Source organism: Pinus tabuliformis, chromosome 7 (assembly GCF_031772625.1).
Source record: "Pinus tabuliformis cultivar Carrire ecotype Pingquan chromosome 7, CPIR1, whole genome shotgun sequence".
Lineage (NCBI taxonomy): Eukaryota > Viridiplantae > Streptophyta > Pinopsida > Pinales > Pinaceae > Pinus > Pinus tabuliformis.
The window spans coordinates 1,466,942,359-1,466,956,872 of record NC_142293.1 but is presented as its reverse complement, the minus strand read 5'-3'; the positions used below and the strand labels follow the sequence as shown (position 1 = coordinate 1,466,956,872).

The window sequence follows — 14,514 nt, the reverse complement described above, 5'->3', positions numbered from 1 at the left end:
GAAACACCAAATTTATACTTAGCCAAATTTCCAACTTCGGCAAACTTGGTTGCCCAGCTCGTCGGCACCTCCGCATGGTCGCCACACGACTCACCAACCCGTCGTTCACCTTGTCGAACGTCTTCGCTGGTTCGCTCTTCGTTTGGTCGCAAACGCCCAAACCGTGTACACCTGCCCACACACAATCCCACTTGCCAATCTTTGACAAATGCCCAAATCATGTGAACAACACGCAGTACTGCTTGCCCAACTCTACGACATCCGGTTCCAACCTTCGTTCACCTTCGTGCACACTTGCACGATGGGCGGGCGCTCACCCGAGCCACCAAGACAACCACGCCAAGGCTTAGGACGAACAGGCACCACACGTTCACCGTGCACACCCGACCACTAGGCGCACCTTCGCCCGCACCTTCGCCCAACACCAAGTTCAACGCGTTCCCCTTGTGCGACTCGCCCAAGAATGGGCGCATGTGTAAAATTGTGCCTTCTCCTTGTATTTGCGCACAAGACTGCGCCTCTACTCACTTGTGCGAAGATGTGTGTCAAATGTGATGGTTTGAACACTCTCAACGCTACACATATATATGCTCCATCGCATGTGGGTGGGCTGCCCAGCCGACGGCCCACACAACTCCATACACACCCGTTGAATGCCTTTGCAAAGTCAGCCTCACCCTTCCATCGTTGGTCGGCCAACCCCCATTGCAATGCGCTCCAACCATGGGTATAAGCCAACGCACTCTACCTTTGCTTGTTCACCATCGCAAAGTCTTTGTCGCATATGTTATGTCGTAACCACAGCTCACATAACCGGTCGATCACACCGTCGTGCATGACCACCCGTCGCACAACCGCATTTGCTTGTGCAGGCGCCCGGGTCCCCCAACGCCCAACCGCGTCGCACATCTCCGAAGGCCTTACACTTCCCATGTCATGGGCCTAGTTTACCATGGGAGGGCCTACTTTACCTACATGTTAAAGGATTCCTCTCGCCTCGGCTTTTTGACCATATCATTCCATTTCACTTCTAACTGAAAGTTTATAAAGCCATCCCCACTACGCGTACCTATATCACGAGTTTCATCTTCACTCTCTTGTACATTTGTATCAGTGTACTAGGTTAGTGGGTAGTGCCATTGATTATGGAACATTTTCATGCTCTTCCTCCGGAATTAAGAAGGCAATGTCTTCTAAGGGTGCCTTACACATCCCACAATGCCATCGCAACTGTATGCAAAAGCTGGGAGGTCGTGGTGAAGAACCCCCAGTTCTATGAAGAGAGAATAAAGCTTTGCATTTCCCAACAGTTTATATGTTTGATAGAGTTTCGGACTTACCATTATGGATACTTTCTTTTTGCTCAAGAATTTGTGATTACTATGCATGACCCTGTGCATGGCACCTGGGAAGAACTCCCTTGCCTTCCTTGTGGAATTCCAGACCGTTTCCGCTGCATTTGTGTCAATCTGAAGCTTCTTTTGATTGGCGAAAGGAATTCCAACTACGTGGAGAGACAATATAGTGTTTTCATCTATAATTTTTCATCTGCTAAATGGAGCCGTGGCATAGACTATCCATTAGAAACAGTCGATGCCGCTTTCCGTTTCCGCGAAAGGGGTCGTTTATTTTGCTAGAGGAATGGACCGCAATGATAATGTTGTGTGCGGAGCAGCAGTTTACAACATAGAGAAAGACGATTGGAAGCTTCTCCCTCATATGAACCAAAAGTGGGACCATTGCTTTAGCACTTTCATAGACGGGAAATTCACCATTATTGATGGTCATAGTGCACCATGGGTTAAAAGATTGAAGGCCAATGCGGAAGTTTATGATCCTGAAAAAGGGACGTGGTACACGCTTCAGGATGTATGGAATGCCAAACCTCAGAAAGGAAATGAGGAATTTGCAAGTGATCATGATAATGCAGGATAACAAGCTGGATGAGATCCAACAGAGGCTAGCTCAGATGACCCAAGCACCCAAGGAATTCATGGTAGCTCCTGCCAATGCTGATCTGATTACTGATGACCAGAACGAATAATCCTTTAATGTTTCTTATGCTTTTTGCGGATAGCTCTTTTTTTAGATGTTCATATGGTAGTTCTTAGTTTGTTAAGTGTTTTTAATTGCTTAGTGCATATAGCTTGGATGGAAAGACTAGTTAAATTTTGTTATTGGACTGCTTATAGCAAACTCGGGTGGCCAACGGACTTAGTTTCCCTTCTGGGCAGGTTGAGGCCACCAAAAAGTTGTATTTGGTTTCACTGTATATTATAAATAGAAAAGGAAGGTACTACTTATGCTTACAAAAAAAAAATAAGAGTTATCATTTTTTTAGGGAAAAGTAGAAAACTGTTTTTTTTGAAATTGTATTTTTGCCTTATATCCTTATAGGTTTAATTAAATTTCAAGTGTAAAAGGTCATTGGATTTGGAATTAAATTCCACCTCCAATGAGTGCCCATTATGAACACTTCTGAGAAGACTCATATTGATAAAAATTGAAGATACATTCAAAAAACGAACACTCTTTCTCAATGTATCTTTTTACTTTTTTTTTTATAAATGTGGGTCTTCTAAGAAGTATGCATAGTGGTACTCATTGGATGTGGAATTTAATTCTGCATCCAACAAGCGTTTACACTTGAAATTTGAGTAAACCTATAAGGATAGAAGCCAAAAATACAATTAAAAGGAGCATTTTTTCTTCCATTCCATCTAAAATATTTACAGGTACCTTTTGTCAAATTTAAAGGATTTTAATTTGTTTCCAAATTATGTCATGGAAATTACATGAAAATTTCATGGGCACTTTTAAGCTGAAATTTCCTCTAATGTGAATTTGAAACCTCTGTTTGTTGGCGTACACATTATTTGAACATATAGAAGGACAGGTCAGTGATCTAATCTACTACATTATAGAATATTTTCCTCTGTAGTAACACCCTGCAGGATTATTTCCTCTGATACTAAAAATATATCCAGATGAGAGGGCACAATATATTTTCCCCTTCATTTGTTAGTCTAGGTATACATCCCATTTGCTGCTTCTATTTCCACCAACTTTGTGGTGTCAATAAAATTCTGGAACCTCTCTAAGTTGATATCTAGTTTCTTCGTGCCTCCTTTCTTTTCTTCCACAGTGAGGGTCATGTTCAAATCCTCTGCCAATGTCCATTTCAATATTGGATTCCTTTTTCAGAGAACCTGTAAAGACTGGATGAAGTTGAGTTTCTCATCAATCCTTTGGGGGCCTAAACATTCGTGCCGAGTATTAGATCTGGAGATCCAAGGTTTTTTCATAACCCTAGAAAGGGAGTACCGAGTGGATTTAGAAGAGATGAAAATTATCTTCTGACAGTTCCACAGCATTAATACCCCTCGTGTATTATTCCAAGCTTCTATATTACATAGTGATATCTATCCCAAAATTTCACACTAGTTATTTTTAGACGTGCGGCTAAACACTTTGTTTCTTGTACAAAAGTTATATATGGGTTTTCTTTTTTCATATTATCTCTAACAATATTTTGTTTTATTTATCTATCTAAGCCTCTTATCTTCCATGTTAAAACTTTCATTATAATGGGGGGGACGGGGGAGTTGGGGTTCTAGAATTTCATCTTACTTGAGTTTATCAAGAAAGTTTTCAGCGCCTGGAGAGTAGCACTATTAGATTTCTTTCCTCTTTTTCTATGAGCTAGCTTGGGGATCTGAATATTTCGGGAACTCAACAATTTTGACTCCCAATCCTTGTGATTCTGCATGATATTTCTTTGTTCCTCTCCACCTAGTTTCTTCCCATGTGCTAAATAGGTATTGCACTGAATCTATTCGTTCCTTGGGGATCATTTCTACTCCTCTCCTTCCATTGTTCTAACATGTGTGGCATATCTAATCCTTCTCATTCCACAATCTCTTTTAGATCTCGATCTTCCATCCATGATTCGCTTGGCATCATTACCATATCTTCGTCTAGTTCTTGAGAATAAGCTCGGTTGCTAGGTCCCCTCCCTTCGCTTGTTGTTGATATAGTTTAACCAGTTTTTTTCTGTGGGTTGGAGGATCCCACATCATTATTTCATGTTCCTTTGTTTTATGATCTTTTCCTATCGTTGTGCCCTCCTATTGGGTTTCCTCAGCCAAAACATCATATTAGTTCTTTGACTCCTTTTTTCCTTGGAAGGCTTCGATTTTTCTTTCCTTCTTGTTTTACCCCTTTCACCTCCTTTAATGAAACCTTCAGGGTCTTTATCTATAGGAGATCTTGGTTCCTCTATCTTGACATTGAGCAGACATTCTCTAAAAACATGTCCATGTTCTTGACACCTTCTATAGTGGAAATATATTTTCTCGTATTCAATACTTTGTGACCATATTCATCCTAGAAATCTAGGGTACTGTGTTTGGAAGAGCACCTAAGACATCTATTTCGAGAAAAATCCACGCATATGTAGTGTATTTACCCTGATGTGTCACCTCAAATAACTATATATATCATCCTAGCGACTTCCTGTTAGCTTCTAGTGTTGTTGGAAATCAATAGTCTAGAGGTAGAGAATATAACCTTATCCATACATGAACAAAGAGAGATTTTTCCTTCCATGGCATGAAATTTTCCTTCCAGGGTCACATATACAACTCTGTTGAGGAAAGGAAGTATCATCCTCCCTCATATACCTTGTATTTATCTTCCATGTTAGAAAACACAACCATAAGGAAGCCTTTTGAACCCAGAGGGAGTTCTACTTCCCCTTTGCATTTCCAAACATATTGGATCCAGGTTCTTAACACTTTTTCATTATGTCGGATCCCCATAAAATTAGAGATCAATGCATATGATTTCATATGGTCTCAAAGAGCTTAGGTCTCTTGATCTGTAATCACAACCCTAGGGTTCTTATTGGGATTGGGTTTACAAGATCCATTTTGGTCGATCATTACAGTAATGTACCTTTCTCTGAAGACCCTCCACCAGATGCTTTGAAATTTGTACCAAGTGAATCTCCATCATTTATTAACTTCATCAGGTTGTTTATTTATGTAATATCCCCAATCTTGTTAGAATTGGCCTAAAATCCACCTTCGATTCATTTTCCTCAGTCAATCATGACTTTACAATAGGAGGGAGCGTAGCTCCCTCCCACTATTGCTACTATGTAGACTCAAAACTTTGCAGAATTGATTTTTACCACCTTCAACTTCACTTGCAGTGATTTCACAACATTTACTCTATTGTTGTAGTGTTATAATTCAATCTCCTCCTTATTTCATTATATTTATCATTTTTTTGTATTCCTTATTTAGCAATAATATGATAGTTTTTCACAAACATTATTTAATCATTTTATTTATCCTAGATAAAAAATCGCTCAATATATTTGATGTTTCTGAAAACCATCACACAATTTAATCGTTAAAAATAATTAATTTCTTTAAATTTACTAGATAATGAATTTTAAAAAATATTTTTTATTATAGTCACCACTACTATGTTCCCACATTTATACATTTTCTTGTACAGGTTAAAGCCTTGAAGAAAACATCCAAGGAAGTATGTTCCCACATTTATACATTTGCTTGTACAAGTTAAAGCCTTGAAGAAAACATCCAAGGAAGTATATTTATTTCCACCTTGTTCTTATTCATTGTTTTATGCAAATACTTTTAAATTATGGTGGGAAGTAACTGATGGTAAATAAATAGCTTATTTATGTTCGTATCAGCAGTTTTCATGGATCTAACCACTAAAATTCATTGCAAAAATATTTAAAAATCATGGGATAAATATTGCAGCTACATCTTGGTCAATGCTCAACTAAGATTCCTCCCTTAGTAGGGACTAATAATACTATTGATATTATCTAATCAATAATTTTTTAGATATTCAATAAACATGTATTTAAAATAAAAATATACTAATAACAAAAACTTAGTGTCTACCATTCATAGATTTCTTATTCCATTAATAGATTGCTCCTATTCATTTTATTTTTTTATAAAAATACCTCCAATTATGTGGGAAGTAACTAATGGTAAATAAATAGCTTATATATGTTGGTATTAGCTATTTCCACGGATCTAACTACGGAAATTAATTGCACAAATATTTAAAAATCGTGGAATAAATATTGCGACTACATCTTGGTCAATGCTAAACTATGATTTGTGCCTTAGCATGTACTAGTAATATGATTGAATAATTTATTACATTCTCAATGAACATGCATTTAAAACAAAATAATATTATTGATATTATCTAATCAATAATTTATTATATGTTCAATAGACATGTATTTAAAACAAAAATATATATTAATAAAAAAACTTGGTGTCTACCATTTATAGTTTTTTTATTTCATTAATAGATTTTTCCAAATTCAAGGGGAGAGGGAGATTTGTAATTTCTAATCCCTCCAATGTTTAATATGGTGTTGTGTTGATATATATATGTATATATATAAAGTTTGAGTTATAGATAATATTTTCAAGATCATTGTCTGATAGATTATGATTGGGTGCTCTATTAAGGCACTTCTTTATGTGAAGTCACTGGTTCAATTCCTCATCCCAACCAAGGTGATATGTTGGACATGATGAAGTAGTCCCACCAAGCTAATAAAAAAAAAAATCAATATCATTATTATATCCTATGGATATATTTTTTATGAGGGGAAATATATTAACATTTTAATATAGAGAATGTGAAACAGAAATAAACTATTTTAATTTCCAATATATATATATATAAAGTGTGAGAACAAAAAATTTTGTTCTTTTTTCTCAAAAACGGTATAGATCCTTCTAACTCGAGATATTACAAGAGTCAAGAGATATCAAATCTCTGTATATGCAAACATTTTCTCAAACTTTTCACCACTATCAACAAGGCTAGAACCTTGAGAAATGTAATGCATCTGAGAGCTTTATAGATAAAAAAATTAAAAATTAAAAAAAAAATCACAATATACTTATTGCATTAAAAGTATCTAAATTCTACTAATTTATTTTAATGCATATATATATATATGATTAAAAATAATTCCATATATAAGACATATAATATATATACATATTAATTAATTTTACGGTATGAATTAAAATCATAAAACAATATATATATATATATATATATATAATAACTGTTGAAATTTGGTAACGGAGGACAGGTGGTTCCCTTAGGTTTTGATCTTTGGCCTAGGGAAAAGTGTCCAAAAGAATTTAACTTTCTCCTAAAGTAACTTTATAATTTTTATGAAGTTAAATATAATTTAAAAGTAACTTTAAGTGATAAAGTTACTAAGTCTAATTTTAAAGTGACTTTTATAAAGTCAATGAAAAATTAGAAAGGAAAAGTGACTTTGGAAATAAATGACTAAATGGGTATTTATTAAAGTGGGGTGAATTAAAAAATAGAAAGTGAGATTTAAATGAGCATTTAATCTCAACCATTGATCTAAATCTATTTCAGCCATTGGATTTAGGGATCACCCAAAAGCCACTTGGGGTTAGATTAAAGGAGGAAAATGAGGAAAAGGTCATTCATTCTTTCACGAGCAGATTGGGAGAAGGAGAGCAAGAGATATTTCTGAGCAGGAGGAGAAGGAGATAGCAACTTGGCACACATTCCAAGGCAGCAGTTGAGCAGATTTGTACAGCTGGTTCAACACACAGTGAAACGCAGATTTTGGCACAATTTTCGAGGAGTGGTTTGCACAAAAATCGAGGAGCACTTTGCTGATTTTTTGCACGCAAAATGAGGGTCGTACAACGCATTTATTGCAGGCCGTACAACGCATTTAATGATGTCTGTACTGCTGCATTTAATGCTGAAAGTGGGCACGAAAATCGAGGAGGCTGTACAACATTTATTGTTGTCCTGTTTGCTGTAAATTCTAGTTTTCTGTGAGGCATGGGAAAAGAGATAAGTTGTAAATTTGCTTGCTGATTTTTTGCTGAATATTTCTCACTGTAAAAAGGAAATTTTCAGAAATAAAGAAGAGCTCTCGAACTGGTTTTCCCCAAGAGTTGTAGGGGGTTTTTCCAGGGTCAATTTGACAAAAAATCTCAGTGTTTAAATGTGTTTTAATGGCTGTTTATTACTGCTGATTTTTATTTCTGCAATTTCCAGCATTCTGTAAAATTTCCAGAATTTGTGTTTTTAGCAATATTTATTTTTTTCAGCTTGTTAAATGTATGTTTATGGGAAAGGGCATTTAACTATATGAGAGAAATAAGAAGAAACTGAAAACCGGGGTGGAAAAACATAAATTTCTACATGGTATTAGAGCTTGAGCGTTGAAGGGCAGTTTGGGACAGCGAAAGGAAAAATTACAGTTGCTGATTTTTCACTCAGAAAATTCCAGCAAGCTGATTTTTTCATAAACAGCAGTTTTACCTTTAATACAACAGTGTTATTTTTCAGTTTTAGGATAGCAGGATGTCACTGGGATTGAGGGTGGAGGATAGGATGGATGGGCATACAAATTACATCATTTGGAAGGAGAGAATGCAGAGTATCTTTGAGGAGGTAGAAGTCTGGGATATCATGGTGCATACCACACAGAACCCTGTTGTTGTGTCTACTGATGCTATCTTATAATAAAAAGAACAATAAGGGTAAAAGGCTGATTCTAGACGGAATCAAAGACCATTGCATTCCTCATGTGAGAGGAAAGAGAAATGCCCATGAGATGTGGACAACATTGTCCAATATCTACCAGAGTATCAATGAGAACCAGAAGATGGTCCTAAAGGAGAAGCTGAAGAACATTAAGATGGGTAATGATAGTGCAGCTGGATATCTCACAAAGATTACTAATGTGAGAGATGAGTTGGCAGCGATTGGAGAGGCCATTCCACCCACTGAGTTGGTGCGAATTGCAGTGAATGGCCTCCCCTGTTCATGGTTGAACTTTGCTGATGGGGTTTCTGCATGTGAGACACTTCCCACATGGGAGAGGTTTTCAGATGATTGCATTCAGACAGAGATCAGGAAAGGTCAACTTGGGGCAGCCAAGCCAGTTGAGCAGGATGAGGATGTATCACTGGTGGCAGGAGGCAAGAAAGGAAAAGGGAAGAAGAAGGCTTTCGCAAGCAGTGGTGGGGGCAAAAACAAAGGTAAAGGTAAATAGGGAACACATAGAAGGACTATTCCAAGGTGAAGTGTTGGAATTGTAAAAAGATGCGACACTATACAGTTTGTGTCCGGAGAAGAAGAAGAAAAAGGGGAAGAACCAGGATGTGGCAGCTTCAACAGAGATTGAGGACTTTGCAGGTCATTTTGACCAGGAGTTTGCGTCCACTACGTGTGAGTCCTCTAGTGCAGGATCACCTGCCACACAGGTTCAGAGGGAGCATGCTTTTCCCTTGATTAGTGGAGCATTTTTAGGTATCTGGTATGTGGATAGTGGGGCTTCACGTCACATGACAGGAGTCCGTGAGTACTTCTCAGAGCTTTCAGAGAGTGGCACTGATATAGAGGTAGTACTTGGGGATGACAGAGTTGTTAGAGCAGTCAGGGTGGGGACACTGACATTTCAGAGGGAGTCCAAACCTCCCTTGAAAGTGTCATATGTTCTTTATGTGCCAGGGATGAGGAAGAACCTCATATCCGTCTCAGCTTTGGAGGACAGAGGATATGAGGTACTATTCAAGGGAGGACAGGTGTTGATGTATCCCAGCGGCACTCCAGCTGATTCAGCTAGAGTGGTAGGTGTACACCATGCAAAGGTGTACAAGTTTGCATTCCAGCCCCTGTTGGCATTGAGCAGTAGTACTGACAGCAGAGCTAGCAGTTCTGAGCTGTGTGAGATTTGGCACCGCAGGATGGGACATATGTATCATGGAGCCTTGAGGACATTGCAGGAGATCACTACAGGTGTGCCAGATTTTAGTATTGATCACTTTGATACTTGCAGAGGTTGTGCGATGGGCAAGTTTACCAAATACCCTTTTCCCAGCAGTGACAGCAGAGTGACTGGGATACTTGATTTGATTCATTCTGATGTGAGCGGTCAGATGTCTCATGCTTCCTTGAGTGGATATGAGTACTATGTTTTATTCATTGATGATCACTCCAAGAGGACCTGGATTCATTTCTTGAAGACCAAGAGTGAGGTCTTCAAGCAGTTTCAGGAGTTCAGAGCTCTTGTGGAGACACAGACAGGTCGTAAGATCAAGTCCCTAAGGTCGGACAATGGAGGAGAGTACACCCTTGGAGAGTTTGTTGATTATTGTACGGAGGCAGGCATTAGGAGGGAGTTCACTGTTCCTTACAACCCCCAGCAGAACGGGTTGCGGAGAGGAAGAACAGATCCATCATAGGGGCTACCAAAGCCATGTTACATGATCAGGGATTGCCATTGTTCTTGTGGGCAGAGGCCTGCGACACAGGTGTTTACTTGTAGAACAGGAGTCTGCATCGTGCCTTGGGGCACATGATTCCAGAGGAGGCTTTCTCTAGGAAGAAGTCTGATATTGGTCATCTTCATATCTTTGGATGCATTACATACTCCTATATACCCAAGGAGAAGAAGACCAAACTAGAGCCCACTGCAGAGAAGGGTATCTTTGTGGGCTACAGTGAGACCTCAAAGGCCTTTCGGATTTACATTCCTGCACAGAGGAGAGTTGTTGTCAGACGGGATGTGAAGTTCGAGGAGGATAGGGCCTTTAGGAGGTCATGGGAGTTAAAGTATCTGGATCAGCCAGACCCTCAGCAACAGTTGAGTCAGTCACAAGGATCCAGTGGGCAGGGATTAGGAGGATCCGGAGGTACATCTATGAGGATGTCAGGTCCGTCAGTGAGCAGTGGCTCACCAAGCCAAAGGGGTGGTGCTCCGGGCAGGCATGCAGAGCAGTTCACTAGGGAGTCCACTAATGGACAGTTCACACGGTACCTCAGCTTCTACAGGTTCAGGTGCAGGCAGGAGGACAGTAGACAGACAGTCAGGAGTTCAGGCTACTGATGGTGATGAGGAGGAGGAGTTTCATTCTCATATCAAAGAAGCATGCTCAGGGAAGAGAAAGCCCAAGTGGCTTCAGGACACCTTGAGAGATGCCTCATCTGTTGCTGAGGCGAAGAGGCCGGTCAGAGAGAGTAGACCACCTGAGAGGTTTTGTAGCTATATGGCGATGGTTACTAGCATCCTTGACTCTGAGCCTTCTAGCTATGAGGAGGCAGCTAGCCAGCAAGTCTGGAGGGAGGCCATGCAGGAGGAGTATTCTTCTATCATGAAGAACGATGTTTGGGAGGTGGTGCCGAGGCCTTAGGGAAAATCTGTGGTTACTTCCAGATGGCTTTACAAGGTAAAGCATGTTGCAGATGGTAGCATTGAGAAATTCAAAGCAAGGTTTGTGGCTAGAGGGTTCTCCTAGGTAGAGGGAGTTGATTATGAGGAGACCTTCGCTCCCGTGGCTCGATATAATTTGATCCGCTCCATTATACTGATAGCAGCAAAGATGGGTTGGAAGATCCACCATATGGATGTGAAGACCGCATTTCTTAATGGTTTCATACAGGAGAAGGTGTACATTGAGCAGCCACAAGGCTTTAAGGTGCATGGGAAGGAGTCCCATGTGTGTAGACTGAAGAAGGCCCTTTATGGCCTGAAGCAAGCTCCCAGAGCTTGGTACTCCAGGATAGATACACACTTGCAGGGGATGGGTTTCACAAAGAGTGAGCCAGATCCAAACCTTTACTTTATTGTGATTGGTGAGGAGCCTCTCATTCTGGTGTTGTCTGTGGATGACTTGGTCATTACAGGTGCAGAGAGACTCATAGAGCACTGCAAGAGAGATCTTGCGACGGAGTTTGAGATGAAGGACATCGGTTTGATGCATTACTTTTTGGGCTTGGAGGTGTGGCAGGAGGAGGGGCATTTCTTCCTGGGGTAGGGGAAGTATATTGTGGACATCCTTAGCAGATTCCACATGGAGGATTGTAGACCCATGTCGACACCGATGATCATCAACTGGAAAAAGCTTCATGCTTTGGATTCCGAGTTGGTGGATCCCACATTGTACAGGCAGCTGATTAGTTCCTTGATGTATTTGGTCAAAACTAAACCAGATATATGTTTTGCAGTCAACACGATGATTCAGTTTATGTGTGAGCCTATGAAGGTTCACTGGGTGGCTGCAAAACACATTTTGCGGTACTTGCAGGGGACAGTGGATTATGGTTTGGACTACAGGCAGGGAGATGGAGTGAGATTGAAAGAATACACTAATTCTGATTGGGCAGGTTGTGATTCTAATAGGAAGAGCACTTCAGGGTGTTGTTTTGGGTTGGGTTCAGCAGTAGTGTCATGGTTCAGCCGAAAGCAGCAGTCAGTAGCACTAAGTTCAGTGGAAGCAGAGTATATGGCAGCCAGTCTAGCTAGTTGTGAGGCTATCTGGCTTCGCAAGATGTTGTTTGGCTTATTTGGTCAACCGTTGAGACCTTCAATGATTTACTGTGATAATTAGAGTTGCATTAAACTCTATCATTTCATCAGAGACTATGTTTCAGAAGGGAGCTGTGAAGCTTGAGTATATTTCCACTGATGAGCAGGTTGCAGATATTCTTACCAAATCCTTACCACGGGGGCAAGCATGTCTACTTCAGAGACAAGATGGGTGTGGTGAGGAACACCTTCCTCGGTAAGAGGGAGTGTTGAAATTTGGTACCGGAGGACAAGTGGTTCTCTTAGGCTTTGATCTTTGGCCTAGGCAAAAGTGTCCAAAAGAATTTAATTTTTCTCCTAAGTAACTTTATAATTTTTATAAAGTTAAATCTAATTTAAAAGTGACTTTAAGTGATAAAGTTACTAAGTCTAATTTTAAAGTGACTTTTATAAAATCAATGAAAAATTAGAAAGGAAAAGTAATTTTGGAAATAAATGACTAAGTGGGTCTTTATTAAAGTGGGGTGAATTAAAAAATAGAAAGTGAGATTTAAATGAGCATTTAATCTCAGCCATTGATCTAAATCTATTTCAGCCATTGGATTTAGGGATCACCCAAAAGTCACTTGGGGTTAGATTAGAGGAGGAAAAGGTCATTCATTGTTTCACGAGCAGATTGGGAGAAGGAGAGTAAGAGAGCAAGAGATATTTCTGAGCAGGGAGGAGAAGGAGACAACAGCTTGGCACACATTCCAAGGCAGCAGTTGAGCAGATTTGTACAGCTAGTTCAGCACACAGTGAAAGACAGATTTTGGCATGATTTTCAAGGAGTGGTTTGCACAAAAATCGAGGAGTAGTTTGTTGATTTTTCTGCACGCAAAACGAGGGTCGTACAATGCATTTAATGCAGGTCGTATAGCGCATTTAATGTTGTCTGTACAACTGCATTTAATGCTAAAAGTTGGCATGAAAATCGAAGAGGTCGTACAACATTTATTGCTGTCTTGTTTGTTGTAATTTCTAGTTTGCTGTGAGGCATGGGAAAAGAGATAAGTTGTAAATTTGCTTGCTGATTTTTTGCTGAATATTTCCCACTGTAAAAAGGCAATTTTTAGAAATAAAGAAGAGCTCTTGAACTGTTTTCCCCAAGAGTTGTAGGAGTTTTTTAGGGTCAAGTTGACCAAAAATCTCAGTGTTTAAACGTGTTTTAATGGCTGTTTATTACTGCTGATTTTTATTTTTGCAATTTCCAGCATTCTGTAAAATTTCCAAAATTTGTGTTTTCAGCAATATTTATTTTTTCAGCTTGTTAAATGTATAATTATGGGAAAGGGCATTTAACAAAAATTTCTTCAATAACAAACTTCGTTTATCATTGAAAAATCATATTTATTTGTATACAATTTTTTTCTTCTCATTTTTAATTCTTTTAAAATTATAAATGTAAAATTGATATAAATTTATATTAATGCGGAGAATATCAATCCAAAAATTAAAAACCAAGTAACAAACTAATATATATATATAAAAATTTAAAACTATCATTTAACGAAAACAACATGAACGAAAACAATATGGAAAACAACATTACACTTTTATATGTTAATCTTCTTTTTATTAAATTAAAGCCATAATACCTAACATGCGCTATTCAACACAAAATCGATCGTTTTTCGTTCTTCTTTACCCAATGCCCCACAAAATCGATGTTCTCTTAAGTTCTTTTTCACATAAAATGCCAACTTGCACATCGACTAACATTGAACCGTATTGAACGTCCTTCATCATCCCATGTGCAATTCCTACTTTAATTACTATAAAAATAAATAAATTCAAAGGGCATCTAGGTATAGATTACCATAAAATTTTAGATTTTAGTGGAGCATAAACAATACCACTTCCCAACCCTGTTGATGTGCATATTGAACATGAAAATCAAATTGATTATTAAAGATTTTTTTTGGAATTGCTATATTCTTTCTCTACTCTTGTTGTTTATATCTTTATTATTTCATTTTATCTGGTATAACTTTAATTTTTTAGATTTTAGTGGAGCATAAATAATACTTCCCAATCCTGTTGATGTGCATGTTGAACATGAAAATCAAATTGATTATTAAAGC

At 38.7% G+C, this 14,514-nt stretch overlaps 1 protein-coding gene across 1 annotated transcript; it reads left to right on the top strand.

The window, feature by feature from the left end:
- The first annotated feature begins 1,145 nt into the window (after positions 1–1,145).
- On the top strand, positions 1,146–1,637 carry LOC149253328 (F-box/kelch-repeat protein At1g80440-like). Its single transcript, XM_089454443.1, has one exon. The coding sequence runs from the start codon at positions 1,146–1,148 to the stop codon at positions 1,635–1,637; it is 492 nt and encodes a 163-aa protein (XP_089310569.1).
- Positions 1,638–14,514: the final 12,877 nt, after the last annotated feature.